At 37.3% G+C, this 24741-nt stretch overlaps 2 protein-coding genes across 3 annotated transcripts; one reads left to right on the forward strand and one right to left on the reverse strand.

The window, feature by feature from the left end:
* Positions 1–1359: 1359 nt before the first annotated feature.
* Positions 1360–7688, reverse strand: LOC147481876 (MLO-like protein 12). 2 transcript variants are annotated; one of them, XM_086575448.1, is made up of 15 exons: positions 7425–7688; positions 6405–6462; positions 5706–5875; positions 5456–5578; positions 5315–5375; positions 4630–4718; positions 3861–3935; positions 3665–3759; positions 3526–3575; positions 3343–3383; positions 3083–3256; positions 2852–2887; positions 2678–2745; positions 2079–2139; positions 1360–1984 (listed from the first exon to the last, which is right to left on the reverse strand). In XM_086575448.1, exons 1-15 carry the CDS (start codon positions 7629–7631, stop codon positions 1484–1486), a joined length of 1809 nt encoding a protein of 602 aa, XP_086431574.1. In that variant the 5' UTR covers positions 7632–7688; the 3' UTR covers positions 1360–1483. The 2 variants fall into 2 exon arrangements, with proteins under 2 accessions (XP_086431574.1, XP_086431575.1); XM_086575449.1 differs by lacking the exons at positions 1360–1984; positions 2079–2139 and having other exon boundaries at positions 2674–2745; positions 7425–7667.
* A 4961-nt stretch (positions 7689–12649) lies between these two features.
* Positions 12650–13711, forward strand: LOC147481877 (uncharacterized). The gene has a single exon (XM_086579102.1). The coding sequence runs from the start codon at positions 12650–12652 to the stop codon at positions 13709–13711; it is 1062 nt and encodes a 353-aa protein (XP_086435228.1).
* The last annotated feature ends 11030 nt before the right edge of the window (positions 13712–24741 follow it).

Below are 24741 nucleotides of genomic sequence, written 5' to 3' on the forward strand. Positions count from 1 at the left end.
AACGTGAGTGTGTTCTTAAAAACATAGATGGCGGAGTGTAGTGGATGAGGACACATGATTTGGATTTGCTCTTGGAGTCTTTTGGTTTAAGTTTTTTTGAAGTGTAGGTTTTGTTTTGAGACAGATGTAATAGAGTTGGTTAGTTTATTTGTAGTTTAATAATGTGATTAAAGGATTGTTCCGTTCGGTTTTAAATTTGATCTCAGATTTTAATATCGTGGTTGATAATATGTTATTAGGGTTTCTTTTCATCTTGGGTTTTCAGATAATTGAATAGGGTGACGATTGAGATAATTATATCTTGGATAATTCCCTATTTTAAATTTTCTTGAAATTTGGGTGTGACAAAAACATTGAGTGTTCTCTCCACTTTTGTGCTTTCTTGATAGCCCCACATTGGTAAGCCACCACTGACTTTGCAAGTATTTAAGGACTTCCTCTAGCATAAGGGTGTTCCCTTAGGGTACAAAGGTTTTTGTGTTAGGAGGGAGGACGCACACAAAGCCACAACCGTGCCCGCCTGCACTGCACCGAGCCGAGTCGTGTCGCGTCGTGACGTGTCATGTCAACCGGGTTCGGGCTTGGGCTTCTACTATGTAATAGGTTAGTGGGTAGTGGGCTTGGCCAATTCCCTAAAGTGTTTTTGCTTCTCCACCACGTTTCTGTTTTCTAATCACAGTAGGATTCTAATACTGTATTAGAAGCTGAACCGTCTGGATCTCTATAAAACCAAGACTCACGTCCAGATCTATTGACTCGCAAATACAAACCCTAGCTTTTTCTTCTCTTCTTCTTTATTAGCTGCTACTCCCGCTAGAGAGAGTTATCTACCATTCTAGAGAGAAGTCTGTTTAGTGCAAATCCGCCTTCTGTTAACCATTGTATCCTGTGAAGAAAATGCCATTGTAGCTTTTTGCACCACTGAAAGGGGCGAAAGTACAATGTCATACACGCCTTGGTTGCTACTGTTCCTTCTGTCCTCAACTTGTTGCTGTTTCCACATACTAACACACCGGCCTGGTCAACATGCTTCTTTAACTATGCAAGGGATGTATATTTTTTGACAGTATATTGGGATTGAATCTAAGACACAAATCTGCCACCCAAAATTCACGTTTGCAAATGGGATGCAAATTTATTGAGAGTATATTGGGATTGGCATGTAGTATGGTCATTGTACTTTGAGTATTATTCGGTTGCCCTACTATTATGATACTAAAATATTCCATGGGATCAAGGTACAGGCATGAGACAAGTATAGCTACTTTGGAGGTGTTTTTGTCTCTACGAATTGCAGGGGGAGCAACATTGCTACTTACCTGATACACAGAGCAAGACAGAACAACAATGCACGGAGTGTGGCAGAAAGAATTCCGGTCTTTTTGTGTTGAATAACAAAATCTACGTACAAATGTTGTAAGAAAAAACGCAAGACACGTTATAAGATTATATACATATAAACCTTTGTAAAAATATTGCTCAATCATACTCTTGGTCTCTTATCAAAAGAAAAATCATCCTTAGAATCCCCTAACTCAATATTAATTTGGTGATGCCCTCTAGAGTCATCACCAACATCAGTTTCACGGCTAGTGAGGAGTTCATGAGGTGGTGATGATATTTGGATTTCTGTCAAACCCATTTCCTCTTTTTTTGGTAAAGTCAAACCCATTTCCTCAGCCTCCCTTTTTCTATCTTCTAGAGCATAATGAAACCGACGGTTGGGAGATACAGAAGGGGAAGGTGATCCTTCACTTTCCCAATGATACGGGTTCGCACTGTCCAGCTCACCTCGATGGTGGCGCAAGAGATGGACGGGCGACATGCCGCGTGTAGGAGTAGTTGGCATGCTGGATAATGGGGTCACAGATGCTGAATTCCCATGCGCACTTTGTTTTGTGTGCTTCCTTGCTTGATGGTGCCATTTTTTTAGAGCTGTCGCCACTCTTTCATTGAATATGGTTGGCTTCATGGTTGAACCCATCTATTTATTTATTGCACCATGTAGAAAGGTGATTAGATACATAACTATTAGTTATAGAGATAATGTGATCTTAAATGTTAAACGTCACACTTACTTGTGTTACCAAGGCATATAGAGGGAGAGTCACGTAGCTACAGAGAAACTCTATGACAACCCTGATTATAACAAACAAGATAATGTGATATTAGAACTTTAAAAATGGTCATTTTCATTAGATTTTATTTTGGCAACCCTGTTTTAAATGGGTTTTAAATGAGATCAGATACTCATCGATACTGGCGGGCAGTGGCGGAGCTATGCCCAGGCCAGGTAGGGCGTAGGCCCTTGAACATGTGACAAAAAAAAAATACAAAAAAAAAGTAGTACTTGTTTAAGCCTACAATCCTACTTTGTTGGTCAATACTAAGGCTTTTGCCTTCTTAGATGCATAGCTATTTTGTTTACCATACCTTCTCAGTGTATATTGTTCCACGTGTATATTGTTCCACAGTGTAAAAAAAAATACAAGTACTTGTTTAGGTTCGGCAATGTAACTAGGCCCCCCCTAGAGACAATCTTTGGCTCCGCCATTGCTGGCGGGTTCGAACCCCAAACCTCTAGTATCCTCCAAATGTTTTACCAACTTTGCTAGTTGGCACTTGCCTTAAATGGTCATTGCACTTCAAAAGAATGAAATATGAAAATGAAACTTACCCCATTGCAATCCTGATAGCTACATCCTCCACCTTCTCATGAAAGCATGATTTCAGCCCAAATTCGTACTATAAATGAAGATTAATAAAGAATTCATTAGCCTCATTGGTTGGGGGACGGTGGATGAGAACTGGTTTTAGTATTTTCAGAATACAATTCAAAATTACTACTTACAGTAGTCCATGCAAAGAAGGCTAGTTGGAAGGCATTCTGCATTGAGAAAAACGCATGCATCGGAAAAGGAATATTAGAACGCCCACGTACACCACGTTAAAGAAACTAATATTGTTTGTTGAATAGCTTGAGGATGGGATGCTAAGGAAATTAGAACGTTACATACAAATTGTGTCATTTGTGTTCACCAAGTGAAATACTACAAATTTGGCCGGGTAATTGTAAAATTACCTGAAATAGAACGAAGTGGATTAGGAAGAGTAAGAATTTTGGACGATTGAACCAAAACATTTCATCAGTTGGTTGAACCATTGGAACTCCTCTTACTACATCTCCTTTCTCATGAATCCTTAATCCCATCTTTGTTATGTTTACTTGTAATTTTGTCCCGACCAATAATAATATCTGCAAAAACCACAATACCCATTAACTTCACCTACATTTGATTCCACATGAAAAGATAAAAGTATAAATACGGAAGTGATGCTCACTACTAATGGAATGAAGGGTAGCCAAAAAGAAGTATACCATCCTGTCCACAAAAAGCATACAAGTTTCGTTTAAGTCAGTATGTAGTACAAGGGCGTGCAAATGATTTTTAAGATAAATGTTTCTTTAGTAGAAGTTGGTGGTGAATTACGTTTAGATGGGGCACTAGATTATGTGAGTCTTACCGTTAGTATTGGTTAATAAGAAGAGAATCGCAGACAACCAGATTACTGGACTGCACATACAGGCAACAAACTATCAATCACACATCTTCTATTTAGTAAACAAATTAAAGAACCAAATTAAATAAACAACCAAACCTACCTGATTCCTACAACAACTTTGAAATCCTCCTCAAATGATCTTTTAATATACTTCTGAAAATCAAAATGGCTTGCACTCTGGGGTGCCAAATGCGCCTGAAATTAACCATGGGATGGATTTGTTAGTACACAAGTACTAGTAACTTGGTAATTAAGAGTTATCAGTTATTTAAGTAAGACAATTTAGTGATGCTCACCATTATAAATCCATGTCGCAGAGTCAAGTAATCGACTTTAAGCACCGATCTGAAGAATTGCCTGAAGAAGCACACCTGAAAATGCGGATGCCAAGCTCAAATGAAAATCGTATCTTGCGTAGCTAATCCAAAATTTTGTTTTAGTAAGCTAAAACCAAATTGAATGGACGAAGAGTATCATAGGCGCAGCAAACATCTCCTCGTTAGTTACCAAAAAAAAATTCTTATTTTCTAACTTAATTTATTATATTGAAATGTGAACAACCATGCCTGGTTGATAACTACAAAAGTGCATAAGGTTAGACGCGCACGCCCATCTTGCCAGTTTAATGGCCCATGAGGCCATGAGTTATAAATTCCTTGTTTTCCATTGGAAGGTCCTCAAGTTCGCACCAGTGTAGGACATCCGCGGGCCTTACATTAAAACTCTCAATCGTTTTCAAGAAGGAAACAAATTGCCAAAACTAATTACTTCCATTGACGAACAGTGCTGTTGTTTTTCAGCTCCAAAAGAGCTATCAATATGTTGGTGCGACTGTATTATTTGACTTGTAGCACGTTTAAGATTTGTATGGCAAATTGACTAATAGACTACAGAAAAGGAACGCAACTGCGCATTTAAGTTTGCAATCTCATATTGTTTATTAGAAAAGTTGGTTAAATTCACTAGTTATAGATATATACTAGTGTCAAACTGTCAATTGCATATTATGGTGTACAAGAAATCAAATAGAGAGAGCTCATCGTTGTGGTTAAATATAATACTTACAATCCAAAGTAAAACGGTTGACCTGCTCCAAAAGCTCAAATGCCTTCGCCCGAAAGTTGTATTCCTTGCAAACCGGAATCTCTCGGGATCTGTTACGCACAAGGCACACAAATTCAAAATTATAATATTTTAACCGGTTTTACTTGGAATAATCATTGTTCAAATAAAGTCAGTATGAAATTGTTTAATTTATTATTTCGCAAGTTGGTCAAACTTCAAACTTTCTTTGATACGTTCATAGTTCATAGTCAAACTGCAAACTTTCTTTGATACGTTCATAGTTCATACTTGAACTAGTTGACTTTGCACCAGCATTTATTTCCAATATTAGCAATACTAACTCAATTCGGTTACCATTGCGTACTAATAAATATAATGTCAGTGTCAGTGTGGCACGCTACTTACATTTTCCTTTCGATTTACGCAAGTATTTCCAAGCCAGGGCAGGCAAAAGTAAGGAAATCATTTTCTCATTAGATTCCATAATAAACAGCGTTTGATTGCTCATATTTGTCATGTGCAACCACATAATGGTTAAATCAAATAGTTTGAACCATTTCGCCAATAAATCACTTAATTTCAAGAAAATCACTTCTCATAATAAATAATTATACTCGCAAACAAACACAACCAGTTAGCGATAAAATTTAAAATGTGTATAAATCACTTAATCAACATTACTTACCATGTGAGTATTGGTACTCAGCTGTCCTAGTTTCTTTTTCCCACATCTTCCATCTTCTCATCTGCAATCCCAAACAAACAATGTTACAAGAGAAGAAACATGTTCCAGTCTCGAGTCAGCTGTGGGTAGAAACAGTTTTACCTTAGCACTAGCAAATGTCATGGTGAGTAAACTGTATAGCACGTGGAAAACAGCCAAGAAAAATATGAAGTAGTGAAGCTGGTTAATTGCGTATGTTGACATGAGTGCCACTCTATTACCTGGCTGCATCCACACGAGACCACAACACAACGGGCCAAGGTCCAGTAAGATTATTTAGTAATATAGTAATTGACCATATCAAAAAGTTAAATCAACAGATTGAAGGAAGAGTGTGATCATGATTCCGTGCCTTGTCTAAGCATTTGTCTGTATAGCCATCAGTTTTTTTAGCTTTCTCGTATTTCTCTCCATTACTACATGGAAGCCAAGTATCACCAACACTGATTGGTACACAAATACTGGAGATAGGTCCTTTTGCTATTGTTAGGAGCAAGGATATGAAGCCAAGTAGCATAAGTTCTGGAGAAAAAAAAGAAGTAAGACACGTGTTATAACTAGTAATCATCGTTTTGATATGGGAAATAAATTATAGGGGAAGAAAAATATACTGATTTTGAAAGAGTTGACTATGAAAATAAAAAAGTACAAAATTCTAGAGTGAATATAATATCAAAATCAAATTATTTAAAATTTAAATTACAACTAATCTTTAATATATAGAAAAATGAGGAGTCCAGTGAATAGTGATTGGTATGGACGTAGGAGTATTTTGGTAATTTCACAATTTTTTTTGTTTTTTCTTTTCTTTTTTTAGGTGCCAAACCGTATTTTTACAATTGTCAAATTTGTTTTCTAACAAGTGTGTAGTGGGCTCCAAGACCGAAAAAATGATTGAACATATGGATAAAATAGTAATTCATTTTTATTGTAAATTTAAAATTAGAAAGAAAATTAATGGTGGGGCTTGAGATTGCTCCACGTGCGTAGGGCATGAGGCTAGTGAAAAGGTAATATAAACAAGATGGTGTTGTTTAAGAGCTAGTCTCACCTGCTTTGACCTTCTCTAGTGCTTCGTAAAGAGCTAACTTGTGCTTCTTCTGTAACCACTGCACGCACAGGGAAAAAATACATTTACCATTGGAACTTTAAAACTGGAAGAGAAATGTCTTGCCGACCAAATTGGCTATAGCTAGTGTACGGTACAGGGGAACAAAAGAAAAAGAAAAAGGGATACTACTCCGTTAATGTTCGAAAAAGTGCTAGTTTAAAAGGAGAATCAACCAAAAGTCATTTCTAACAACAAAACTTTATGCGTTATCGACTCCCCACCCAAAAAACAGAATACCCGAAATGCTCCTCTAATTTACAATAGTCTAACTCCTCCTTCAACAAGCACCATTTGTGCAGCTCATGTCCATTTGAAATGCAGCCAACTAAATGATACAATGAAACTAAATACTGTCACATTGATCAAACCATGATTTCGCTCTCCCTCAGTAATTGTCAAACTACAATTTCTGCGTAGAATAAGAGTTGCAGTAGTTAAAAGTGGTAGCCACATAACCATCGTCAGTTCTGGAAAGAGGAATGATCGACGAGGCAGTTCTTCACTTCTTCTTGTTTAGAGGTCATTGGACTAGTTTTTCAAATTAACGTCAAAATGGTTTCAAAACCAACCAAAGTCTTTAGAGTAATTTGTTCGAATTAACATCAAATTGGTTTGAGAGCTAAAAGAGAAAAGAGTAGAAGTAGTAGTTGGTTCGGTGTTTTGATAGAAGGGCATATGGGGCATTTTAGTTTTGGGGGAGGTTATCAAGTTGAGGGGCGAGAATATTAGCACCCAAATAAAAACAACCGAAACTATATGGGCATACAAAATCAATCAAATAACATTTACTTTTAAGTGCACTATTTCTTAATTAGACTACGTACCAAAAAACACATTCTTATACCAAATTTATAAAGTTACTTTTAAACATTCATCCTGAGTCATGACGTATAGATTAACTCTACTAACTTCTTCCAATATCGCAAAAAGAAAAAAGAAATAAAATAAAAATAAACTAACCTTTCCAATAACATGGAGAATATATTCAAGAAAGATGGAAATTGCAACCATAACGAAACACACAGCTGCAACAGCCCATGTTGCAGTTTGCTCCATAGAACGAGCTGGAGAAGGAGTAGCTGAGGACATGATTGGAGAAGACTCAAAAGCTTGCAGAAGAACTAGCAGAATAGTGAAAGAATGTGAGATACAAATAATTGAGTTCATGCATTTATAAGGGGAAGAGAGAGAGAGATCAAATTGAAGATGGACCTAGCAAGTGGCAATACTTTGACTTGTATATGGAAGGTCATGTGGTGCGCGTTAATGAAAGTGACTTGGACTTTTGAGACTGCGTAATATATATACTGTAGACAGTAGACTGCGTAATATATATATATACTGTAACATAGAGGAGACAATGACTTTATCGAAGTTTCTTCGTTTACTAGGCATAACAGAATTTCTTTCGGCTTTTACCACAAAAAGAATTTCTTTCTTCTATATGCCGATATCACCATTGAATGAGTCATAGTCTCGTATTTGGGCCAACCTGGATTTGCCGTTTGCCATACTTAATTGGCTTGTGCGTGCAGAAATACAAACGTTGGCCGGCCATGGGTATTATTACTCTGCCAGCCGCCCAGAGCACACGGCATACAGTCTCGATTGATCAATTGTCGTTTGAACAATTCACCCTTTAAAAGGCTGTTTTTCCGTAAAGCACACAATAAGCACATAAAAGTTATTATCATTCCAATAGCCATTGTTCTCAACTTAATGGTAATAAACTATGATTTTTAAAACCAGACTTCCAAGAACGTTTTTCAGAAGGATGCTACCAGCAGATGGCCCAGCCGAATATGAAATCACGAAGTTGGCCCAAAAGCGTTCATTTTTGACTTTTGGAGGATAAGAAACAATGTTTGCTCAAATAGGAAACAAGGAAATCAAGTTTCAAAACACATCCCTGTATATAAATTTTGGTTGATGTGGCATTAGAATTGACTAATTGATCCTTTCATTAACTCGCACCACATCAAGTTAAGGGGCTATTTGTTTTTTTGGGTTAAGTTATAAGAGGGTCTTATAAGAGCATGTGTTATAAAACGGTCTTATAAGATGGTCTTATAAAGTGGTTTGTTTTTCATTTTAAGTTCCTCTTATAAGCACTTGTAAAAATAGAAAAAACAAATACATGACATCCTATAGATAGTTATTTGACAAATATAATCCTGTTTTACATCACATTTAACTTGAATAGATTAATTTGAAACAAATATATAGTTTGATTTTCGGTTTCAAATCAATTTTGATAATTAGAATATCGATTTTAGAAAACTATCTTAATTGGCGGTGATGGTGGTAGTGGTCTTAATAGCACGGTGGTGGTGGTAGTGGAGGTGATGATATTGGTCTTAATACCACGGTGGTGGTGGTGGTGGTGATAGTTTTAATAGTACGGTGGTAGTAGATGTGATGATATTGGTCTTAATAGCACGGTGATAGTAGTGGTTTTAATACCACAATAGTGGTGGTGGTGATAGTCTTAGTAATACGGTGGTAGTGGTGGTGGAGGTGATGATGGTGGTGGTAGTGGTGGTGGTGATGATGGTGGTGGTAGTGGCGGTGGTGGTGGTGGTGGTGGTGGTGGTAGCCAGTGGTGGCTAGGGCAATTGAGTTATTTGGAGAAGAAGATAATGAAAACGGAAGAAGAGAGAAATGAGGCTAGGGGTATATGGACGGTGGTGTTTGAGTCATTTTTAAGTTATAAGACTTATAGAATTGAAGTAGATCCAATTTTAGTACTTATAGAATTAGAGCCTCTTATAAGACATTTCTAGTAGAATGTCTCTTATAAGAGGCAAAAAACAAGGGTAATTGCCTGAATCGGCCATAATAAATACACATTGTTCTCCAACCGGCCATGCCATTCAATTTTGACTAATTCAACGGGTTTTTGACCCTTTTGCCCTTCTGTACCACACTCTCTCTCCTCCTCCGCCACTCTCTCTCCTCTGCACACACACTCTCTCTCTCTTGTACTTCCTGTTGACATACGCAATCATATCTATCCTTTAGATTCTCTTAGCGATACGTACCAGCAATTAATGACCGTTGGATTTCAACCCAGCAAAAATGAAAACGGACTTTAGCTATTGTGGGATCACGAACCAGCAACTTATGGATCTACTATCAGCAACTTTTACGTTATTTTTGTAATTTAAAGACGAGACAATATTTACCTCGTTTTTTGTGCCAACCTCAAAAAGTTTTTACAAAACTCCAAAGCTACATTTTTTCTCTGGGTCCTTCTTTTTTTGATCTTCTACTCTATTTTTCTCTTTTTCGATTTTTCTAAGGATTGTGATGGATGAAAAGAACTCAAACCTCGATAATGGTCAGTTTTGATGTTTGTTTAGTTGTCTTTAGTGTTGGTTTGTTTCTATGTAGGTTTATATTTCAGTTTGCTTCTTTGTAGTTTTACGTAGAAGTGTGAGTGTTTTTTTATAAGGTTTCCATGGTGGTTTACCATTTCCAAGTTGATTTTGTTGTCATAGTTATGGTATTTATACAAGGGTTATACAATGTCATAAATGAAAGAACTTTACTGTCATTTTATTAAAAGCTCATACTTTTTATTGTGCTGACTTTGTATTTTTTCAGGTTCATTCGATATGCTTATTTATTATGATGGCGAGATGAAATCTGACAAGCATGGTGTGATGAAGTATCTAGGGGGTGAGGTGAAATTGAGAGTGTTTGATGTGGATACTCCCTTTGAAGGATTCACGTGTCTTGTTGAAGCTGTGTCATCGCGCATAAGATTGAGTTTTTCTGTTAGATATTTGATGAACAAGTCCCTTTGTAGAATCGATGAAGAAATCGACTACTTGAACATGATTAAGAAGCAGAAGAAGACTCCAACTAAAGCAATTAAAGTTTGGGTTATTAATGAAGCAATTATCATCACACCATGTGGTATGGGAGCAGGACAAATTAGAAGATCAAGTCCTGGACAACCCATCGTGGAAGAACAAAAAAAGTTAAATCTTGAAATACATTTAAAATAGATAGTGTTACTCCTGGAAAAGGTGGTGGACAACCTAGAGTGCAGAATAAACCGGCTAGTAGTGAGCTATTTAAACAAGAAATGGTTAGAATTGCAAGTCCTGGATCAAGTTATGGAATTCCTAGTACAAAGAAGAAACAAGTTTGTAGTGAGCCGTTTAAACCTTCTCTGCTGCCAAAGAGTGCTTGTCCTAGATCAAGTGGTGGAGAACATTGTATTAAGAAGAAACTTAATGAAGAAATTCCAATTATTGATTCTCCAAGGAAACAATATTTTTTGAAAGAAAAAGTGCTAGCTCGACAGAAATATTCTTTCAATCAATTTAAACTTGTGGACGAACCAATAGGTAAATCACTAATTTTATTTTAGTTATTCTTAGTTCCAGTAAATGGTTTGGTTCTTGTGGTTATAAATGCTTTGTGTTCCCGCGACAAATTCGCTAGAACAACCTTCAACTGCAACTCGTCAATTGCAAGATGTGGAAAATGAAAATGTCGTTGAAAATGTCCCACACAGCTTGGAGACGTTCGAAAAGGTCATGGCAAGTGAGGGATGGGGAACAAGTAGTACACCTGTAAATATGTTAGTTACGCATAAATGTCTGTTCAATTACTCACATTTAGTAACCATTTTAGATTTGTTCCCAAAGGGAAGCTCAAGTGCAGTTGGTAGTTGCAAATCAATAGAAGAAAGAATACATCTTCCAATTGTCATTGAAGGTGAGCAGTATAAACATTACAGGGGATAATTATAGTTTCAGTTGCTGATAGTCCATGCACTAATGGTTGACCTATTATAATGTAGAGGATGATCCCACTGGTATTGAAGATGCTGATCAACCAGACTATGAAGAGTTTGATTCTCAAAATCCATATGGAGATACAGCTGACATTCTTGAAGAATACATAATTGCCAGTCCTCGAAGTAATGAGGAGGTTGAATTTCAAGATGAAGATGAAGTTCAAATACTAAATGATTTAGTTGATACAGCTGACATTCCTAAAGAAAACATAATCGGTAGTTCTCAAAGTAATAAGGAGGTTGAATTTCAAAATGAATATGAAAATGAAGTTCAAATACTAAATGATTTAGTTGATACAGCTGACATTCCTCAAGAAAACATAATCGGAAGTTCTCGAAGTAATGAGGATGTTGAATTTCAAAATGAATATGAAGATGCTGCGGGTGAAGTTATGGTAGTTGAAGATGATAAAGATGATCAAGTAGAAGAATACGATCATGATGATGGCGATATATGGTCGACTCCAAATCGAAGTCAAGAGTATTTGTGGGGGGACACACCTTTGACAGTTATGAATGATGGCAATGAGGAAGGTGAGATTGATTTCGAATTGGAGGGAATGGTTGATGCTAAGGTTATTGGTGCTAAAGATCTGAATTCTGAAGACCTACGTCAAGGATATGATCCTTTGTGTGGTTCTCATAGTCCAAAAACCACTACGAACCAAAGTAAGGTTGTAAATCCTTGTAATGAGGGGTTGAAGTTTGTACCCCCTAAAGTAGGTCAGCACTACGCCACTCGAGATGATCTAGTGAAAGACATGAAATCTTATGCAATTGCACACATGTTTGCTTTACGTCGTTGCAATACCACCTCCCAAAATTTGGTAATCAACTATAAGGCAACTAACTGTCCATTTCATTTGTATGCAAAACCTGCAACTAGGTCTGATATGTGGGTGGTTATAACTTTTAGAGATGCACACACTTGTGCACAAGATAAGGATGTTTCTAAAAATTCACAAGCAGACGCAAAGTGGGTTTCAGAAATTGTTATGTCCAAGTTTAAGGACAATGAAGAACTGACTGCAAAGAACCTTTAGTTGGAGGTGAAATAGTCACAACTAACTGATGTGACATATAAAGTTGCATGGAGGGCCAGAGAAATTACGTTAGAAAAGGTCAGAGTACAATTGTAACTGTCAGCAACTATTAGGATAACTAGTAGCAATATATAAAGTCTTAGTACAATTCCTTGCTTAGGGTATACTATGTACACCGAATTATTCTTTATAGTATGCTATGAAGAACATGTATCATCTTTTAGATTAACTTGTATCTGTCATGGTGTGTAACTATTAGGCATATGTAACCTGAGCTGGTGTATTTTGTTTTGATGTAGATAAGGGGAAGCTTCAGTCAATCAAACCAGATGCTGCCAGTTTATTTTAAAGAACTAAAGAAAATTGATCCAGATTGCCACACTGATATAATAACAACAAGCGAGCACAGGTTGCGTTTGTTTGTGAGCTATGACGTAATTGTTCATGCCTATAGAAGGTGCCTTCGTCCATTGATTATGATCGATGGAACTTTCATGAAGGGCAGATACAAGTCTGTCATCCTAACTGCTCTTTTTGTTGATGGAGATAGTCATTGCTTTCCAATAGCAGTTGGTGTAGTCCCAAAAGAGAGTAATGAACATTGGGATTGGTTTCTTCAAAAACTCAGAGATGTTGTAGTTGGTCCTACAGATAAGTTTGTTCTATTATCAGATAGGCATACTAGCATTCTCCAGGCAGTGCCAAAAATTCTTCCAAATGTGTACCATTGCTTTTGTACACAACATATCTCCAACAATGTTAGCAAAGAAGACACCAAAGGGAGAGTTAAGGCCGTTGCAGAAACTTATGATAAAGCTGACTTTGGTAGAATCATGTGTCGCATTTGGTGTAGTGATAGTAAAGGTTACACAAAAATAATAAAGATTCAGAAAGAACAGTGGTCATTTGCCTATGCTGAAATGAGAAGGTTTGGAATTTGTTATACAAATCATATCGAGAGTTGGAATAAGATGATTATGCCTGAGCGAGCTATGCCAATTACATCTCTGCTAAATGGTATTCGAATGAACATTATGAGGCACTTTTATGACTATCGGGTCATGGCTTCGAAGCTGAAAACAAAGCTGACGAAATCAGCTGAGGATGTAATCATTTCCTCTAGTTATGTTAGTTGGCCGTTCACTACAATAAGGGCTAGTGAGTACGTATACTCAGTTACCAGCATAGGGCGCACGGATACAGTTGACCTACTAAAAAAATGTTGTACATGTCGTTTTTTTCAACAAGTTGGTATTCCTTGCAGCCATGCAATGAAGGCCATTGACGATGGTCGGTTTTGTGTATATGACTTCTACCTGCCGTGCTACTCAAAGGATATGATGATGGATACCTATCAAGAGAATTGGACACCGATGAAGGGCAAAGAATAGTGGCATTGGGGAAGTTACAACATCATGGTTCGTCCTCCCACAGATGAGGTAATGCCTGGCAGGCCCCAAAAGAAGAGGAAACGTTCTAAAGGAGAGGGTGTGCCAGTGCAAAGGAGAAGGTGCAGCCGTTGTGGTGCCCTTGGACACAACAGAGCAACCTACCCTAATGCGACAGATGATGCTGCTTGGATTGACTTTTTAGCTGGGGTTCCAGCTGATTTTACCAATGAAGACAACATTTGAGTTAACCATCAGCGATAGCTATAAGTACTATCAGCAACTAATCTTGTAATGTTATTTGGATTTTCTTTGGCCTTTCAATGACTATGTAAGTTATTTGGGAATCAATGTAATGGTATTTTGTTGTTGGGTATACTTGCAGGTGTTCTGTCTATTGAAGTTATCAATATGTAGGCAAAAAAAAAAACAAATACTATAAAAAATACTATAAAATTAAGGGTTAAAATTAACGCTACAATTGAAACACTTAGGATTGTATCTTGAAAATTAGAGACATTATCTAGGGCCGTTATCTAAACAAACCACTGAGTTCAAACCCCTTCAAAATAATGTTATTTGGATTTTCTTTTGCCTTTCAATGACTATGTAAGTTATTTGGGAATCAATGTAATGGTATTTTGTTGTTTATACTTGCAGGTGTTTTGTCTATTGAAGTTATCAATATGTAAGGTAGGTAGCAAAAAAACAAATACTATAAAATTAACGCCTCAATTGAAACACTTAGGTTTGTAATTTGAAAATTATCTAAACAAATACTAATTTCAGGTGTTTTGTCTATTGTTTAGATACGTTATCTTAACAAACCACTGACTTCAAAATATTATATTTATCAGAACGGAGCACTGTGAAATTAGACACATAAGTTCCAAAATAATAACAGAATAATAACAAACATCTGAAAATGAGAGCATTTCTCAAAATATTATATTTATCAGAACGGAGCACTGCGAAATTAGACACATAAGTTCCAAAATAATAACGGAATAATAACAAACATCTGAAAATGAGAGCATTTCGATGTCCCCTAGTTCTTATCTTCAGCTATGTTCTCCTGCTGGTCAGCAGACCCATCTTCAGCATCTTTAGCTTTGTTGTTTTCTGCATCCTACAGCTGTACCTGTCTTCCAGCTGTTTCATCATGATTCACTTCATCTGGTTCCATGTTGAGTTGGTCCTAAGTAGCAGCTTCTGCATCCTCTTTCACTTGCTCAATTCCAGCTGTTGCATCTGCTTCACTCTGTTGGCATTGGTTAGCCTCCACTTGGACCAACTTAGCAGCAGGTTCAACATCCTCCTTAGTAGCAGGTTCAACATCCTCCTCAGCAGCAGGTTCAACATCCTCCTTAGTAGTGGGTTCAACATCCTCCACATAAACAGGTTCAACATCCTCCTTCTCACATACAGCCTCCTTAGTAGCAGGTTCAACATCCTCCTCAGCAGTAGGTTCAACATCCTCCTTCTCACATACAGCTGCATCTGCTTTACTTTGTGGGCATTTCTCCGTCCCCACTTGGTTCAGAGTAGCAGGTTCAACATCTTTGTCCACTTGCTCACTTCCAGCTTCATCATCCTTTATCTCGATGAGTGCTTCAAAGATCCTTGGGCTCCTTGTCAATTCCAGCTGAATCTGCTTCACTCTCTAGCTCTATGCCAATGTGAACTTGCTTCAGTACCTCTGTCCCAGTAGCTGCTACATACTTGGACACTTGGTTATCTACTTGCGGACTTTCTTCTGTCAACCTCTTTTCAAATTATGTTCTCTTCTTAGACACTTCATCTGGATTTAATCCACAGGATATAATGTCCATTTCAATCCTCAGCCGCATTCTAAATGGTTGCATGTCAATATTGTTTACCCTCTCAGGAACACCTCTAAGAAGACTATCAATAAAGGCAAGGCAATATAACCTACAGCTGTTGGAATCTGGTTGTTGTGTGACACTAACAAATTCACGAACCCATGGTGTGTTCAAATCAACAGTGGAGCTTTGATCAACACACCTGATCACATAAGGAATCATTCTCTCCAAAGCTAGTTGTTCATCAGAAATTTGCTTTCCACCAAGAGAATCATAGGTGCACACTTTCATCTCTTTAAAGTTAAAGACATCAACAATCCAGTGACTACCATGAACTTGAAGAGGTACAATTACTCCTTTACCCTGTACTGGGTGCAGTTGATTTCTAATCCTTCCATCAACGGAGTCCAAATACTCTTTCATAATTTCATCTGTATGGTACAAACCATTAACCACTCTTTCCTCTGGGCTTGCAGCTCGAAAACTTGGGTCTTGTAGCTTATTCTTGAATATCCCATACTCTTTTATCATGAATTTCTACATCCACAAAGCGATGATTAAGCTTATCAAACTTAAGTAAGATTAGTGAGTAAGCTTCAACAGAAACTTATTATTAAAGTATAGAGAACTCACAACAATGTAAACATCCTCCACAACAGTATACACTTCATCTTCCGGAATGACATGTTCCTTACAGTGCTGCTTATACCACCTTATCAATAGCTTGACATATAAGCTGAGAACCTATAAAATAATCAAATAGGAATTAGTAACAATTAACTTTTTATAGTAGTTTACTTTGCACATTAATACCAAGTTGCTGATAGTTTTAGAGCAAATTACTAATGGTAGATTCATTAACTCACCATCCACCTATTGTCTTCCATGTAACGAATGAAAATTATGCACTGAAATAACTTGATCATACCCAAAAACTCTCATATCTGGAGAGTTCTGTTGATTCTTCTTCCTACTGCACTTTCTCCAGTAATAATTGACAACATTTACCTCACCTGTGGTAGTTGTTTTTTTCTGTAAAAGGTTGATGATGAGAGCAACCTTGATTAATGAGTCACGCGATCCTTTCCCATCTTCTCTTCCCATAAAATAGTACTTTCTTTTCCCTGTTTTTCTCCTCCTCCTTCTTATCTATACCACTCTCTGCACTTTTTTCTTATCCATTTCCTTCTCCATCTAAGTGTGAATGAGTACCACATCAGGGTCCTCCACATCACCAGCATCATATTGACCATCAGTGTTCTGATCATCATCTACAGCTGCCACATCATGTTTAGTGCTTACTCCTTCTGATGGTGATAGGGCTGGCAATTCAGTTATGTCAGAGAGCTCTGATCATCATCTACAGCTGCCACATCATGTTTAGTGCTTACTCCTTCTGATGGTGATAGGGCTAGCAATTCAGTTATGTCAGAGAGCTCTGTACTTCCAGCCAATAGAGAAACAAAACTGAATTTTTCCATTTCTCTATTCAAGACTTCTTCCCCATCAAGATCACCAGGAGGAAGGACTAAAACAGATGCCAAAGGATATAATACCCCATCAAGATCCCCAGATGACAAAGAAGAGTAAAAGGGAACATGATCAAGCATTGAAGATTCAGCATAAGGTACTATATCAGTCTGTACCCCCCCATCAGGTCCTCCTCTAGCTCCACACTATGTTCTTGGTATGTCCTTCTGGGTATGACCTCACTAATCTCCTGCAAAGCACTTGCAGCAACTGACTCCAAATCATTTTGCCCTCTTTGTTGTTGTGCAACATCTTCATCTTCGTCTGACTCAGCCTGGATCAACTTCCTTCTTTGTTTGGGTGTCTCAGCTTCAGCTCCCTTTCCCTTGTTCTCTCATTGATTTGATACTTTTTCTTCAAATTTTGCCTCTCACTAGCCTTTATAGCCTCATTTTTGCTTGCCCTAGATGGCTGAACTCGAGTACCACAAGCTTTGACCACTTTCCTTTTCTTTCTTTCATACTGAGCAGGTTTTGAAGTATCTCCCACAACTTCAAGGCTTTGATCTTTGTCCAATGTTCTTTTTCTTTTATTTGAGGAACTAGGAGAAACCTCAAAGGTAACTTTCTTAGAAATAGATGAACTCCCTTTCTTAGGTTCTGAGTGAACCTTCTTCTGGGAAGACTTCTTCGGGGTAGACTTCTTCGGGGTAGACCTTGTTAGTGTTTTCAGTTTAGCATCAGAGCCTACATTGCTTGGCTTCTTTGGGCTTGGGCTTCTAGTTTTACTCCTTGTTCTAGCATCAGCACCTTTCATAACCTTAACCTCTAAACTTCTGCTCCTTGTTCTACTCCAAATCCTTGTTCTACCCCTTGTTCTAGGCCCTTGCGCAACCTCAACCTCTGAACTTTCCATACCACCTTTTAACCCACCATGAGCAATCTCTTGAATTATTGTTTCCATGCCAGTCCTTATTTCACTCTGGAGTATATCCCCAATAACCCTAACTTCCTTACTGACCTGTTTTAGATTAATCAAAGCACATAACAAAGAATATAAGTAAGATCCCACTTCAATATTTGTAAACCACTACAGATAGATTGTAGTGGCTGACATATCATGTTTCTCAATAGCTCACTCATATATGAAACAATGCTGCAACATGCAGTTCCATAACAACACATTATTAGTGCTTCATATAACAACATGGGTCTTAACAGCATTTGCAATTTCAATTCAAGACTATATAATAGGGTACCCATATCATATTACAACTTTCTATAACATTTTAAATAAGATTATATGAGTACTTCAAATGTCAAAAATTGGTTGCCCATATCATGGGTACCTTATTATCATTCTGGGATCAACATGCAAGATCCCATTTCACTATTTGTAAACCACTACAGATAGATTGTAGTGGCTGACATATCATATTTACCAATAGCTCACTCATATATAAAACAATGCTGTAACATGTAGTTCCAGAACAACACATTTCTCAGTGCTTCATATAAGAACATGGGTCCTAACAACATTTCCTCTTCCAATTCAAGACTATATAATAGGGTACCCATATCATATTACAACTTTCTATAACTTTTAAATAAGATTATATGAGTACTTCAAATGGCAAAAGGGTACCCATGTTAAACTGGTTACCCAAAAGGGTATCATAGGTACCCTATTATCATTCTGGGTTTAACATGCAAGATCCCACTTCACTATTTATACATTGTAGTTGCTGATATATATTGTTTAACAATAGCTCACTCATGATACCATAACATATTATTGCCTCATATATGAAACAATGCTACAACATGCAGTTCAATAACAACACATTATCAGTGCTTCATTAACAACATGGGTCCTAACAATATTTGCAATTCCATTATCATATTACAACTTCTATAACATTATAAGATTATGTGAGTACTTCAAATGTCAAAAGAAAACAAGTTACTTACAAGGCCTTTAATTACTTTTGCCTGTCTTTGAAAAAGTTCCTCATTATTGTATGTCCCTAAAACTGTTGCACCACTTTGCATGGGTTGTTGCCCCAAAGCATCCTTTAGCACTTCTTCATTAAGTTCTCCTTCAGAAAGATCTAGACTTTCCAACACCACTGCCTTCCCCTTAAGAGGCTGAAGCTTTTTCTGATAAGTATGTAGATGTATGTTTCTGGAAGGCAAGTCTACCCAATCTAGTATTTTGGGGAACCTACCATCAACTTGTCTCTGAGCCCCAAGAGATGGGATGTGAAGATATACCCAAATAACAAAACAAATTAAACAACCATAAACTACGAAAGAATCCTTTCTAACACTCACCAGGTTAGACATGTCTTCTAAAGACTCTGCCAACATTTCAAACAGAGGTGTGCCCCAAGGAAAGCTGTCAAATGCATTTAAATTCTCAGCCAGATCAATATACCTCCCATCAACTGTCCTAGCAGATCCTGGAAGCACAACTTGCAACAGTATATACAACCTATTCAGCCTAAACACATCATTCTAACTTTCTTCACCAACACTAGATTTTGCCAAGTTTCTAGCTTCCAATATTTCTGTTTTAGAAACCGTGGTTCCTTTAAAAAACCTTGCACGAAATTAGGATGGGATCTTGATGTCTGCCGTGTAGAATGAATTAGAAACCGGCTTCACACTAAGACCCATTAAAAGAGAAACATCACTTTTCTTAAACACCAAATCCTTCTTACCAATTCGGTAGCAAAGTTTACCTACTTGGTGTCCCAAAACAGCATACACTAGCGTAGTAGTGGTGTGCATTCTCTCATTAATACTTAAAAACTTACCGAAGCAAGACTTCTCAAAATCTTCCCTCTCTTCAGTAGTAAATGTCTTGAACAATTTATGCATTTTATCGAGTGACATACGAACAATCAAATTAAGCTTTCTCATTTTTGAAAGATTGGAAATGGTCGGAAAATTAGGATTTTGGGCGGTTTTTTTTGTCCAAAAATGAACACTCAACCGTCTTTATACCCTCAAACATATTACTACCAACACGTGCCAGTTAAAGGTAAAAAAACCATCATTTCTTCAACAGTTCGGCGAATAATTAATGTTATCGTATCGTTCCTAACACGTGGCAAAGATTTTTCCTACCCAAACTAGATTCTTCATCTCACTAGTTTATCTTAGTACAGACATATTCTAATGTACTAACTATCGGCAACTTCTGAGTCTGGTCATTTTACAAAGGGTGGGACATCCTAACATTTTGGCTATTTGTATAAGAAAACTTTTTAAATATTAAACTACAAACAAGCTTGTAACAGAGTTGGGTGGGAACAATAGTGAAATATAGAATTGAGATGCTAGTATGTGTTATTAAATGCTACACTTTTGCTTTATTTGATATTGAATAAAGGGTTTAATAAACTTATCAAAGTTAACTTTTGTTTAACTTTTTATTGGATAATACTATTTTGTACATAAGTTATAGGTGTATATTAAAGTTAATCTGATAGTCTTAATTGTGCTCTTGTTTATGGCTTCCCGGATTCTTTGATATATCATACATAAAACGCCAATTTACCTCCATTTCAATAAGGCGTCCATTGTTTTGTGAATGCTAAATGCATTTTTTCTTTTTTCTTCTTATTGAGTTTCCATACAGATTTCTACCCATATTTCTTTCCTTTCTATTAGGGTCTCATTATCTCCTTATAAACAACAACAATGATATAAGGGTACTCCTGATATAATCACAAACAAAACATATGAACATCAACAATTTCTGTGCTGACACTCAAGCACAATAAACTGGCTATTTCACAAACCACAAAATACCATTACATCGATTCAAGCAGAAACCTATACATTGAAACATACTTCCAAAACTCAATAAGGTGATCTGTGTGGAAGTGGAAGTGGAAGTGGGATTTCAAAAGAAACCCAAGTCGCTTATGATGACATCCACAGAGTCTTCATTGCTAAAACCTGGTGGAACCGCGACTGAAAAGGCAATCCTAGCTCACCACAATGACTGCTCAGTTGTCTTCTTCTGCTTTTGTATCACGCCTTGAATCGTAGTCAATTTTTTCATCGATCTAGAAAGGGACTTGTTCATCAAGTACATCATATAAAAAATCAATTTCATGCGCTTGGAAAAACCTTCTACAAGACACATGAATCCTTCTAAGAAAATATACACAACAAACACTCTCAATTTCACCTCACCTGTTACATACTTCTTCACTCCATGCAAAAAAAACAAGAGAAGAACAAAATCAATATGGAAATAGTAAACACAACTATGGAAACCTTAAAAAAACTCTATACACTATTACTTAAAAACAAGCCCAAGTTGCTGACGGTACATATAAGTGTCGCTTATGGTGGCATCCACAGAGTCTTCATTGCTAAAACCTGGCGGAACCGCGACTGAAAAGGCAATCCAAGCTCACCACAATGACTGCTCAGCTATCTTTTTCTGCTTTTGAATCATATTCAAGTAGTCAATTTTTTCATCGATCTAGAAAGGGACTTGTTTATCAAGTACATCATACAAAAACTCCATTTCATGCGCTTGGAAAAACCTTCCACAAGACACATGAATCCTTCTAAGAAAATATACACATCAAACACTCTCAATTTCACCTCACCTGTTACATCTTCACTCCATGTAAAAAGAACAAGGGAAGAACAAAATCAATATGGAAATAGTAAACACAACTATGGAAACCTTAAAAAAACTCTATACACTACTATGTAAAAACAAACTCAAGTTGCTGACGGTACATGTAAGTGTCGTTTACGGTGGTATCCCCGGAGTCTTCATTGCTAAAACTTGACGGAACCGTGACTGAACCCAAGCTTACCGCAATGATTGCTCAGGTATCTTCTTCTGTTTTTGAATCATATTCAAGTAGTCAATTTTTTCATCAATCTAGAAAGGGACTTGTTAATCAAGTACATCATACAAAAACTCAATTTCATGCGCTTGGACAAACCTTCCACAAGACACATGAATCCTTCTAAAAAATATACATATCAAACACTCTCAATTTCACCTCACCTGTTACATACTTCTTCACTCCATGCAACAAGAACAAAATCAACATAGAAATAGTAAACATAACTATGGAAACCTTAAAAAACTCTATACACTACTACGTAAAAACAAACCCAAGACGACCTAGAAAGAAACCAACACTGAAGACAACAAACCAAAGTTCAAAACATATCAATAAACAATGAGAACCATAAAGGGAGAGGATAATCAAGAAGATGAACTTTAGAAAAATCCATTATCAAGATTTGTGTTCTTGTCCTCCATGAAAAACCTTACCAAAATCAAGAAGGAGAGGATAACCAAGAAGATGAAGTAAAAAAACTGGAAGCTTTGGAGATTTGTAAACACTTTTATATTTTGACACAAAAATTGAGGTGAATGTTGTTGCATGTTCGTACAACAAAAACCATGGACCAAAATATCGCCGATATATCCGATATATTGCCGCTATATATCGGTATTTTGGTACACCGACATCGATATTTCCGACATATATCCACCGAATATAGAACCCTTTTTTTTTCCGATATATATAGGAATTTCCGATATGAAACTTTATATCGCCGATATAATCGATATTTCCGATATAATCGATATATATCGGTTGACTTTTTGACCATTTTAAAATATAAATCCGATATTTCCAATATATTTCCGATATATATCCGATATTTTTGATATTATATTTCCGATATATCCAATATTTTTGATATTTTAAATAGTTTGGACTGGTTACCAAAAAAATGAATATATCCGAAATATCCGATATATATCGGTTTTTGGGTACACCGATATATTCATCGATATCGATATTTTGGGCCTTGACAAAAACAACGTAAAAGTTGCTGATAGTAGATCCATAAGTTGCTGGTTCGTGATCCCACAATAGCTAAAGTCCGTTTTCATTTTTGCTGGGTTGAAATCCAACGGTCATTAATCGCTGGTACGTATCGCTAAGAGAATCTAACGGATAGATATGACTGTGCATGTCAACATCAGAAGTACAAGAGGAGAGAGAGTGTGTTGCAGAGGAGAGAGATTGTGGCAGGAGGAGAGAGAGTGTGGCAAGGAAGGGCAAAAGGGTCAAAAACCCGTTGAATTGGTCAAAGTTGAATGGCATGGCCGGTTGGAGAACAATGTGTGTTTATTATGGCTGATTCAGGCAATTACCCAAAAAACAAACTAAAAAAATGTCCAAAATCACTGGGCCACATCTTATAAGAGGTAAAGGCAAAAACAAAGAGTCCTATTACTGACGGACCCCATATTGTGTTGGGCAGACTCCAAAAAAAAAACAATTATTACAAGTGTGCCATTAGTCCTAAAAAGTCCAAAAAAAAAAAACAAATATTACAAGTGTACTATTGGTCTCAAAAAATTGAATTCGAAAACCCCAAGCTTAAACGACCCAGCTAGGTCGTTTATTGTGCAAATCCAACGATGTGGTCACACCATTTGGACTGAGTCCCCAACGATGTGGCCATACCGGTCAAGAGGCCAAAAAACAGAACTTTATATTTTTTCAAAGTTCAAATCGGCCACACCGTTTGAATTAAGTCTCCAACGATATGACTACACCGTTTGGACTAAGTCTTAAATGGTGTGGCCACATCGTTGGGGACTTAGTCCAAACGGTGTGGCCACACCGTTTAGGATTTGAACTTTGAAAAAATATAAAGTTCTATTTTTAGGCCTCTTGACCGGTGTGGCCACACCGTTTGGACTAAGTCTCAAATGCCAAAAAACAGAACTTTATATTTTTTCAAAGTTCAAATCTCAAACGGTGGGACACTCAAACGATTGAGATTGTATACAATCTCAAATGATTGTATTAGAAGGGTAGTCAAACAATCAAAAAGAGCGAAAAGAGAGGCTGATGATCTGAGAGCCAGAGATTTGGGACACTTGCTCATCCCTGAAGAAGCACCAGTGATTAGCATATCAAGTGATTCAAAGGTATCAACTGAACCATCTATCTCGAATAGATCCCTGGATTCTACCATCCCATCTGATTCCGGTCACTCCATCCCAGAAGATCAAATTCCCTCAGATGTGTTTACAGAATGGGGGGAAGAATATAACTCTCTAGAGGCTGGTGCTAATTTGGGGTTTCAGAATGGTGGGGTGCAAGAGGAAGTGTCTGTTGGGAATATGCCTGTGGATCTTGCTCATGGAAGCTTGGAAGGAGGTGGGTATGATTCTGAGGACAGCATTACTCAGATAAGTTTCCCACAACCAAAGCCAATAGCTGTGGATGATTCCTTGGTAATAAAAAAAAGGATCCTATATAGATAAGAAACAGCATAAGGGGGAATGTTCAGGTAAGTTCAGTAAAGATAATGAGGAAAGTGGAGTTGGTAAGAGTAATATTTGTGGTAGTGAAGAGCCTGGAAGCAGTGGGGGTCTGGTGTCTCCTCCAGGGTTCGTGGCAGCTGTCCCACAACAGCTGCCTCGTCAACCATGATACAAGCCTGGAATTGCCGGGGAATCAGTTCCTCCACGGCAGTTCAGAATCTAAAGGACTTAATAGGTAGGTTTGATCCTGATATTATATTTCTGTCTGAAACAAAGGTTGGTTTTGAAAGGATGCAAGGGATAAGTATGATGGTTAAGTACGGGCTGTTCATCGTGTGTTCCGCATGGGTCCGGAGTGGGGGTCTTGCTGTTCTCTGGAAAGAAGGCGTGGACCTGGAAATC

The sequence above is a fragment of the Coptis chinensis genome, chromosome 8 (assembly GCF_015680905.1).
Source record: "Coptis chinensis isolate HL-2020 chromosome 8, ASM1568090v1, whole genome shotgun sequence".
Classification (NCBI taxonomy): domain Eukaryota; kingdom Viridiplantae; phylum Streptophyta; class Magnoliopsida; order Ranunculales; family Ranunculaceae; genus Coptis; species Coptis chinensis.